The 11,579-nt window shown below is 18.3% G+C and overlaps 3 protein-coding genes across 3 annotated transcripts; 2 read left to right on the top strand and 1 right to left on the bottom strand.

The window, feature by feature from the left end:
- Window positions 1-3,061: 3,061 nt before the first annotated feature.
- On the top strand, window positions 3,062-5,410 carry PRSY57_1409700 (rhoptry-associated protein 1; the record flags this gene model as incomplete). Its single annotated transcript, XM_012909714.2, has 1 exon — window positions 3,062-5,410. One exon carries the CDS (start codon window positions 3,062-3,064, stop codon window positions 5,408-5,410), a length of 2,349 nt encoding a protein of 782 aa, XP_012765168.2.
- Window positions 5,411-6,389: 979 nt separating this feature from the next.
- On the bottom strand, window positions 6,390-6,914 carry PRSY57_1409800 (hypothetical protein; the record flags this gene model as incomplete). Its single annotated transcript, XM_012909715.2, has 2 exons — window positions 6,390-6,461; window positions 6,585-6,914. The coding sequence occupies 2 exons, from the start codon at window positions 6,912-6,914 to the stop codon at window positions 6,390-6,392; spliced, it is 402 nt and encodes a 133-aa protein (XP_012765169.2).
- A 2,871-nt stretch (window positions 6,915-9,785) lies between these two features.
- On the top strand, window positions 9,786-11,183 carry PRSY57_1409900 (eukaryotic translation initiation factor 2 gamma subunit, putative; the record flags this gene model as incomplete). The annotated part of the gene is made up of 1 exon (XM_012909716.2): window positions 9,786-11,183. The coding sequence occupies one exon, from the start codon at window positions 9,786-9,788 to the stop codon at window positions 11,181-11,183; it is 1,398 nt and encodes a 465-aa protein (XP_012765170.1).
- Between the last annotated feature and the right edge of the window lie 396 nt (window positions 11,184-11,579).

An 11,579-nucleotide genomic window follows, 5' to 3' on the forward strand; every position in this document is an offset into this window, starting at 1 on the left:
AATCAAAATAGAGTAAAATGAAATACGACCCCTAATAGCATGTAAGCTTTTATAGAAAGATAAATAAAAAAATAAAAATAAAATAACATAAATATAAATATATATGTATATTTATTTTATTTATTTATTTATTTTATTTTTTTTTTTTATTTATATTTATGCTTACATTCATATATGTAACAATTAATATAATCAATGTTCTATAATTTCGTCCTTATTAAGAAAATGTTCTCATATAAGTTTGTTAACATAAGAATATAATAAAATATAAATAATTTGGCTTATATGAAAAAAATTATATAATATATATATATATATATATATATATATATATATATATATAAAATATACCAAATATAATATATATGTAAAATGTATATATTCATATATTTATTTGCTATATGTAAATTATTTCAATTTTTTGATTCAGACCTCTTTGTCATGTACATAAAAAAATAAAGAACATATAATAATATATATTTAAAAATTTATTGCTCATATAATTCAATTTTTTTTTAAATGTGTGAAAATAAGAAAGTAAAGATATCTTAATTTATATAATATTTCCAAAAGAAAAAGAAGAAAAGATATATTTAAAAAAACAAAAAAGTGGAAAAATATAATGAGTTTTTTTTTTTTTTTTTATTCTTTTTTTTATTTCTTTATTATCATATTTTTACTTTTATATATATATTTTTTTAATTTTGAGCCTTTTTATAAATGAACTATAGGAAACGTCATTTACTTTTTTAAATTATTATTATATATGTATTTTAAGTAGTAGGAAAGAATTAAATTTAACACATTTAATTATACGTAATAAAATTTATTTAGTTTTTCTTATATTAATAGGTAAATATGTATATTCATATTTTCCACTATGATATCTTTTACGCATATTATGCTTTATATATATATATATATATTTAATTCATTTTAATATATCCTAAAAGGTATATAATTCCTTTTGTACGTATGGAAAGGTATATTTTAACAAGTAAATAATAGATCGCATGTAATAACTAGTAGGAAGAAAAGTTAAAAGAAATGAAAAACCATTTTTAATTTATATTTATTTGGATAATATTTAATACAAAAAAAATACTTATATATTTCATAATAAAAAAAAAAAAAATAGAAAATAATAGGTGATTAATCAACTAAATATTCCACTTGTCCAAAACATCCTTATTATTTTATAATAATAATATATATATATATATATATATATATATATATATATATACATAATTAATATATCCCCTGTCATATATTTATTGTCCTTTAATACATAAAAATGTAGTTAATTCAACATATAAATTATACTTGTATAATGTTTTAAAATAATCAAACCATATAAATATGTATATATATTTATATATGTGATATATTTCCAAAAAAATCATTTTATGGCTTTACTAAATCGTCACAATTTTTGAAAAGTTCCATGCCGGACCTTTAATATATATATTAAAAGGAAAAAGAAAAAAAAGAAAAAAAAGAAAAAAAGAAAAAAAGAAAAAAAGAAAAAAAGAAATTTATGTACATACATACATACATACATATATATATATATATATATATATATATATATATATATATATATATATGTATAAATATTAAAATACAGGAAAATAAATTTAATCCTTTCTAAATTTTTAATGCAAAAAAAATATAATAGTTATGAATCTTACTAATATATATATATATATATGCACCGATAAGCATTACAAATTAAACAAAAATATATTAAAAAAAAATTGTTATAGAAAAATATGCATAAAAAAATATACATATATATATATATTGCTAATATGTATAACATAATATATAATACAAGAAAAAATAAACGGTTCAAAAAAAATAAAAAAAAAAAATAGACGGGGAATTATACATATTCACATCATATATTTTACTCCGTGGTTATATAAATATTATATACATATATATATATATATATATATATATATATTTTTTTTAGTATATATTGTTTTATTAAGACGTATATTTTATTTTATTTTATTTTTTATTATTTAAAAATAGTCTAAAAAAAAAAAAAGCACCATAATTTCATAATTGCACTAAACAGCACAATATGTTCTATGGAAACAATTTCTATTAAATCCAATAATGACATATTAAAAATAACAAATATCTAATAAAAATAAAAAATGAAATCATAAAAATTAAATTAAGTTATAAATTTAAAAGTATACATTATATATATATATATATATATCTACCATCCATATAATAAAAAAGAAAAGATAAAATATTATCCATATTTTGTTTTTAAAAAGTTTAATATTAAAAAAAAATTAAGCAGAAAAATCAAAAAAAAAAAACAAAAAAAACATAGGAAATGACTAAAAATCTATTTTAAAATAATTCATTTAAAATTTTTTTTTTTTTTTTTTTATTTTACCTATATTATATATATATGTATACACACATACAAATATGTAAAAATAGACATTTCAAAATTTTTAATATAAAATAACATATATATATATATATATATATAAATAAAAAGTAAAATTAATTTTTTTTATTTCATCACTTTATATATACATATATATATATATATATATTTATTTATATACATATATAAGTTATTTATTTATTTATTTCCTTTTTTGGTTGTATTTTCGTTTTTTTGATTCTATTTATATATTTATAGTAATATTTATAATTATAGTTATTTTATTTAATTTTTTATCTTTTTCATTTTATATATTAATAACTTTCTTTTAAATATTATGATATTAATTTTTATTTTTTAGTATTTATATAAGATTTTAAAATAGACAAAATAAATATAAATAAATTATATTATATATATATATATATATATATATATATATATATTTTATAGTTATGCACATATATATGTATTAATATATATTATCTTTAAACTATTAGAATATATACTTTATTATTCTAAATATTATTAATTTATAATACTCACATATATATATATATATATATATATATATTAATATATATATATTTTATTTATGTATATAGTAAAAAATCAATTAATTTTTTTTTTTTTTATATAATGAGTTTCTATTTGGGTAGCTTAGTAATAATATTCCATGTACTCTTCCGTAATGTCGCAGATGGTATAAATGTAAACGGAGATAATAATTATGGGAAAACAATAATTCATAATGATTTCAATTTTGATGATTACAATTATTGGACACCAATAAATAAAAAGGAATTTTTAAATTCCTATGAAGATGAATTTTCAAGTGAATCCTTTTTAGAAAATAAATCTAGTGTTGATGATGGAAATATAAATTTAACAGATACAAGTGCATCAAATAAAAGTTCTAGAAAAGGACATGGTAGAAGTAGAGTAAGATCAGCATCAGCTGCTGCAATTCTTGAGGAAGATGATTCAAAAGATGATATTGAATTTAAAGCCTCTCCTTCAGTTGTTAAAACATCTACTCCAACAGGTACACATACATCTGGTTCAAAATCATCTAGTCCATCTAGTACAAAATCATCAAGTCCATCAAATGTAAAAACAGCTAGTCCACATGGTGAATCTAATTCTTCTGAAGAAAGTACTTCTAAATCCTCAAAGAGAAGTGCTTCAGTTTCAGGTATTGTAGGTGCCGACGAAGAAGTACCTCCTGCACCAAAGAACACCCTCACCCCATTAGAAGAATTATATCCTACTAATGTTAATTTATTTAACTATAAATATTCATTAAACAATATGGAAGAAAATATCAATATACTTAAAAACGAAGGACAATTAGTTGCACAAAAAGAAGAATTTGATTATGATGAAAATATGGAAAAAGCTAAAGAAGAGAAACAAAAAGCACTTGAGAAAATAGGAAAAGAAACAGACGAAGAACCTTTTATGTTTACAGATGATAAATTTCTTGAAAATCAAGTAAAAGAAAGAAATGTTGCTGGATCCTTTTCTCGATTTTTCAGTAAATTAAATCCCTTTAAGAAAGATGAAGTAATAGAAAAAACTGAAGTATCAAAGAAAACATATTCAGGTATAGGTTTTAATGTTAATGATAAAGAAGCTAAAATATTAGGTGTAGGTGCAACCTATCAAGAATATCCAGAAACCATGTTATATAACTGTCCAAACAATTCTCATTTGTTTGATAATATAAGCTCATTACAAGGAAGATTAATTGATATTAAAAAAAGAGAAAATATGATATCAACAACTTTCGAACAACAAAAAGAATGTTTAAAAAATATGGGTGTACTTGATCTTGAATTAAAAGATACAGAATGTAAATTTGGTACATGTATAGGTAGCTTTGGAGAACATCATCTTAGATTATACGAATTTGAGAATGACTTATTTAAATTTCATCCAAATATTGATTATTTAACTTTAGCTGATGGATATAAATTACAAAAAAATCATATATATGAATTATCCCATGTAAACTTTTGCTTATTAAATCCTAAAACATTAGAAGAATTTTTAAAAAAAAAAGAAATCAAGGATCTTATGGGTGGTGATGATCTTATAAAATATAAAGAAAATTTTGATAACTTTATGAGTATATCTATAACATGCCATATTGAATCTTTAATATATGATGATATTGAAGCATCTCAAGATGTTGCTGCTGTATTAAAAATTGCTAAAAGTAAATTACATGTAATAACATCAGGTTTATCATATAAAGCAAGAAAATTAGTATATAAAATTTATAGTGAAATACAAAAAAATCCAGATGAACTCTACGAAAAATTAACATGGATTTATGATAATATCTATATGCTTAAAAGATATTATACTGCATATGCTTTAGAAGGTGTCTGTTCATATATTGAAAATGATAAAACTCAAATGGATACAGAATTACATATTTATAACAAAATAGTCGACTCTGTTCGTTATTATAGTTCATGCTTTAAAAACGTTATTGTTTATAATGCTATCATGTCTGGTATACATGAAAAAATAAAACATTTCTTAAAATTAGTACCAAGACAAAACTTTCTTTTGGATTATCACTTTAATTCAATTTTTGAAAAAGAAATTAAACCAGTCAAAAAATATAGTACTTCACATGTTTATTATGATCCAACTGTTGCATCATATGCTTATTATAACTTAGATAGAAGAACTATGGTTACTATTATTAATGATTATTTCGAAGCAAAAAAAAAAGAATTAACCGTTATAGTATCTCGTATGAAAACAGATATGCTCAGTCTTCAAAATGACGAATCAAAAATACCAAATGACAAGAGTGCAAATTCAAAACTAGCTACAAGATTAATGAGAAAATTTAAAGCTGAAATCAGAGATTTCTTCAAAGAAATGCGTATACAATATGCTAAGTTAATAAACATTCGTTACAAATCTCACTTAAAGAAAAACTACTTTGCCTTCAAGAGATTAGATTAAGAATATAAACTTCAAAAATATATATAATATAAAATTATACTAAATATATGCATATAAATAAATATAATATAAAAATATACTAAATATATGCATATAAATATAATATATATATATATATATATATATATATATTTTTAATTTTTGTTATTCCTTTAAATCAGAAAAAAGAAGAAGACGGAATTATATTATATTATATTATATTATACTTTTTTTTCTTTATATTATTTTATTTAGTACATAAAGAAGTAAGACCAAGAAATTATGAGATTGTAATTTATATTTAACTTGTAAATAAATTTCATTACACTTATAAATATATATTATTTATAAATCATGATATTTACGAAAAAAAAAAAAAAAAAAAATAATAATATATAAAAGTTCTTTAGTATATAAGTTTTTAATTTTACATAAATATATATATATATATATATATAATATATATAGATATAGATTTTTTTTTTCCTTGAGTCTTTTTTTTTTTTTTTTTTTAATTTTTTTAATTATACAAATGTTATATTTATAATATATATATATAATTTTTTGTGTTTACTTTTTCAAGAAAATGCTTTAAATAATAGGATATTTTTTATATAAACATATATGAATAGAAATTCTATATATATATATATATATATATATATACAAATTGATGTCAATATAGAAATATAAACATATAGATTTTAACTTTTATTTTTGAATAATTTTTAATAATTTAAATGCAAAAAAAAAAAAAAAAAAAAAAAAAAACACAGTAAATGTATAAACATATATATAATAAATATATTATATGTATATTTTTATTGTCTTTATAAAAATAAATTTATTTTCTATGGCTTTTGATATTATATTTATATGTAACTTTTTCTAGTATGCAACCATTATATATATCATGATATATTAGTATATAGAACCACTTTATTTATTCAATAAATGAGTGCCTTATGTTATAGGTGCTTTTTTTGTTTGGTATTGCTTTTCATTTACCTGTTTTTAGTCTCTTTCTAATTTTTCTCACTGATCGACAATCTGGGCGTGCTCCATTATTTGCCTAAAATGTGAAGAATTATAAAAAGAAAAATAAAATATAAATATTATATACATATATATATATATATATATATATATATGCATTTACATATATTTGTAACAACGCTTTATACACATTTATAACCTTCTTAGGGTATCTAGCCCCAGGACTCCTATTCCAAAAATGTAATACTTTTCTTTCCTCATTTCCATTACTTAAATTTTCATTTGTATTTTGATTTAAATTATAAATAAAAATATTATCGTTTAAAAACAAGGATTCATTCTTATGTGTTACTATTTTATATCCTGTGTTATTTATTTTTATAAAATGTTCTCTTTCTTCTATAATTTTGTTTTTATATGCTTTATTTAAATTTGATGATTTTAACAAATTAATTGTAGATGAAAACATACGACTTAAAAAAAAATTACTATTGACCACATGTTCTTTTAATATTTGTACTTTATTCATTTTGATAGAAAGAAATAACACAATATATAATATTATAGTTACAAAATAAAGTATTGTATTTTTTTTTTTTTTTTTGCATTATATAATTATACACTCATAAAAGGGATATATAATATTATATATAGCCTTTCTCTTCAAAAATATTGAAATAAATTTCATCACATTGTAAAATATATTAAACCTATTATTATTATTATTATTTTATTTTTAAAAAACAACATTTAACTATTTACTTTATTTATATGACATATGGATAATATACAACTAACAATGAATTAATTGACAATATTTAAGATTTAGTACAATTTATAACTTTTTCTTTTCCTTTTTTTATATATTTTTACTATACACACATATAATAAATATATATATATATATATATATATATATATATTAATTCAATAGAAATCTGGTATTATTTATTTTTATTTTGGAAATAATAATCTTAGAATATTTTTATTTTTTAATAGAAAAAAGCATTGATATGATTAATATCTTATATTAATGAATTAGCAAAAGCTAAAGAAAAAAAAAAAGAAGGAATCGTCATAATAAGAATTTTCACAGTACCCATATATATATATATATATATATTATATAACAAGTAGAAGAATTTATATCACTTCATTTTATTAAAAAAAAAAGAGAAAAAGAAAAAATTATGTATTTTTATCCATTAACTTGGATGAACTATTTGATATTTAGTTTTATTTATTCTTTTTTTTCCCTGTTATTTTTAAAAAAAAAAATTTTTTCGGTGAATATAATTATTTTTACATTACTTTAAAATATTCATCATTTTCATTAACATGAAAAGATTTAAATATATAAATATATATATATATAAACTGTCCATAGTATATTTCTTTTAATTTCCTAAGGAGTCTATTTTAAAAACTAAAAAGGAAAATTTATAATAATCGATAATATAATACGTTCCCATGAAAATGATAATAAATTATTTATATTTGATTAGGCATATTAAAGTTAAAAATGTAAATTAAAAAAAAAAAAAAAAAGAAATAAAAGATATACATACACAAATATATGTTGCATATTATATATTACTATGATTTAAAAGAAAAAATGAATTTAATATCACAAAATAAAATATTATAAAAATATATATTACAATTTTTTTTTGTTTTATTATTAGAACAATATAATAGGTGAAATAAATTTTTATATGTATCTAAAACTTATTAAAAATACATATATATATATATAATAATAATAATAATAATATATTATATTAATGGTAAAAATACCATATAAATTATTATAATATATATTATATATATATATATATATATATATAAATTTATCAATATGTTATAAGGTATAAAAATTTTTAATTATATTTTATATAAAAAGCCTAAAAAATAAGATATACAATATATATATTCATATATTATATTATATATATAAATATATATATAATTATTATATTATGTATATTATATATATTAATAAAATAGTGAGAGCCCATATACAATATCTACACCAATAAAAAAAAATAAATAAACATATATAAATAAATAAATATTATTTAATTTTATTATATTATAATATAATAACAAAAGAAAATAATACACTAAACTTTATACATAACTCCTTTATACATATATATATATATATTATATTATATATTATTATTATATTTATTATTTTTTTTTATTACGCATATTTATTTATATATTATATAAATATATTATTATATATATATAATTCACATTGTATAATTTTTATAATATATATTAAGTAGGGTTATACTTTTCATATATAATATAACATGACGTTCAAATCTGGAAAAAAAAAAAAAAAATTATAATATAAATATAGTTATATATATAATATATTACATTAAGAATTTTTTAAATAAAAAAAAATTCATATGATGAAGAGAATATTTTTTAAGAGGTAGAATTTTCAATGAAAATAAAAAATATTTTATTATATATTATATTATAAATATTTATATAATAAAATATATTTATTATTATAATATTAGAAACAGTAAAATAATGTATTTTTTATATATGTGAATATTTTTCTTTTTTCTAATGTAATATAAAATAATATATGAATAAATAATTATTAGCAAAGAAATATCTCTTTCTTATTTTATATAATATCGGATTTATATTTTATTATATATATAAAAAAAAAAAAAATCATTAATATTCATAAAACTTGTATTATCGTTTGTTATATATGAAATAGTAAAATTCATGAAAAATATATATATTTTTTATTAAGAAAAAAAGAGAAACCCTAAATCCATATATGATTCAAATATAGGGAAAAAAAAAAAAAAGAAAAAAAAAAAAAAAACATTAATGAATATATATGATTATATATTATTATATATTTTTTGTTACAAATATGTAAAATAATAATAATATATAATTAAAATTATATATATTTATATATATATATATATATATTGATTTATTTATTTATTAATTATATATAAACAAAAAAAAAAAAAAAAAACGGGAGAAATTATTTGAAAATTGTATTTACATAATTGTATAATATGGGAAATAAAAAATATATGTATGTATTATATATGAATAAATGTAATTTAATAAATTTATAAGTTTATATATATGTTTACTTATTTTTATGTATATTTGAAAAAAAAAAATTAATGCGAAATATAAAAAGAATAGAAATATTTTGTGTTATACTGTTTGTAATAATAATTATATATATATAAATATATATATATATATATATATATATATATATATATATATATATTTATATATTTATATTTATTTATATAAATTATATTCTGTTCACATTTTCCAATTCTATGCTCTTTAATTTTTGATTTCCTTCTTCCCTTGCTTATAATAATATAAAATGAATATAAATGAAAAGGATAAATTAGCTGAGCAGAATTTAGAAACTTTAGATGTAACTAAATTGACACCATTAAGTGAAGATGTTATAAGCAGACAAGCTACAATAAATTTAGGCACCATTGGTCATGTGGCTCATGGAAAATCAACATTAGTTCATGCAATATCGGGGGTTCATACAGTTAGATTTAAGCATGAAAAGGAGAGAAATATTACTATTAAATTAGGATATGCGAATGCAAAGATATATAAATGTACAAACCCTGATTGCTTACCACCTGAATGTTATAAATCATATGAAAGTAGTAAAGAAGATAATCCAATATGTCCACGTAAAGATTGTAATCATGAAATGAAATTATTAAGACATGTATCATTTGTAGATTGTCCAGGGCATGATATTTTAATGGCAACTATGTTAAATGGTGCTGCTGTTATGGATGCTGCTTTATTATTAGTAGCTGGAAACGAATCATGTCCACAACCTCAAACCTCTGAACATTTAGCTGCTGTAGAAATTATGAGATTAAAACATATATTAATTTTACAAAATAAAGTAGAATTAATTAAAGAAGAACAAGCATTAAAACAACAAGAAGAAATTAGAAATTTTGTTTCAGGAACAGCTGCTGATAGCGCTCCAATTATTCCTATCAGCGCTGTCTTAAAATATAATATTGATGTAGTTTGTGAATATATTGTTACTCAAATTAGTATACCTAAAAGGGATTTTATATCATCTCCACATATGATTGTTATTCGTTCATTTGATGTGAACAAACCTGGTGAAGATATTGAAACCTTACAAGGTGGTGTAGCAGGTGGTAGTATATTACATGGTGTTTTAAAAGTTGGAGATAAAATTGAAATTAGGCCTGGTATTATTTCAAAAGATGATAAAGGAGAAATAACATGTAGACCTATCATTTCACAAATTCTTTCTATGTTTGCAGAAAATAATAATTTAAAATATGCTGTACCAGGAGGACTTATTGGTGTTGGTACCAAAATAGATCCTATCTTAACAAGAGCTGATCGTTTAGTTGGTCAAGTTATCGGACATCTAAATAAATTACCTGACTGCTTCGCTGAAATTGAAATATCTTATTACTTATTAAGAAGATTATTAGGTGTTAAATCACAAGACGGAGAAAAAAATACTAAAGTTGCCAAACTTAAAAATGGAGAATTCCTTATGATCAACATCGGTTCTACTTCTATTGGTTGTAGAGTTACTGGAATCAAAACTGAACTAGCCAAATTAGAACTAACTGGTCCAGTATGTACTAAAATTGGAGATAAAATTGCTCTCAGTAGAAGAGTTGATAAGCATTGGCGTTTAATTGGATGGGGACAAATTAATAAGGGAAAACCCTTGGAGCTTCAAGAACCAATTTGATTCCTAAAAATGAAAAAAAAAAAAAAAAAATATAATAAGGCACACACATACATATATATATATATATATATATATGTATATATTCTTTTGTTAATTTAAAAAAAAAAAAAATTGTATTAAAGAATTCATAATTATCACCAAGTTCATTTATTTAATAATTTGTATCCAAAAATTCAGTCAAGAAAATTTTTAAGCAAAATGTTATATACATATATATATATATATGTATCTATTTTTTTTTTTTTTTTTTTTTTTTTTTATATATATTTGTATATTTATATTTATATTTTTTTATTTATATATTTATATATATTTTTTTTTTTTTTTTTTTGTTTTTTTTTTTTTTTTTTTTATTTTTTATTATAATTTTATTTTTTTTTAAATTTTTTTTTAAAT

The sequence above is a fragment of the Plasmodium reichenowi genome, chromosome 14 (assembly GCF_001601855.1).
Source record: "Plasmodium reichenowi strain SY57 chromosome 14, whole genome shotgun sequence".
NCBI lineage: Eukaryota > Apicomplexa > Aconoidasida > Haemosporida > Plasmodiidae > Plasmodium > Plasmodium reichenowi.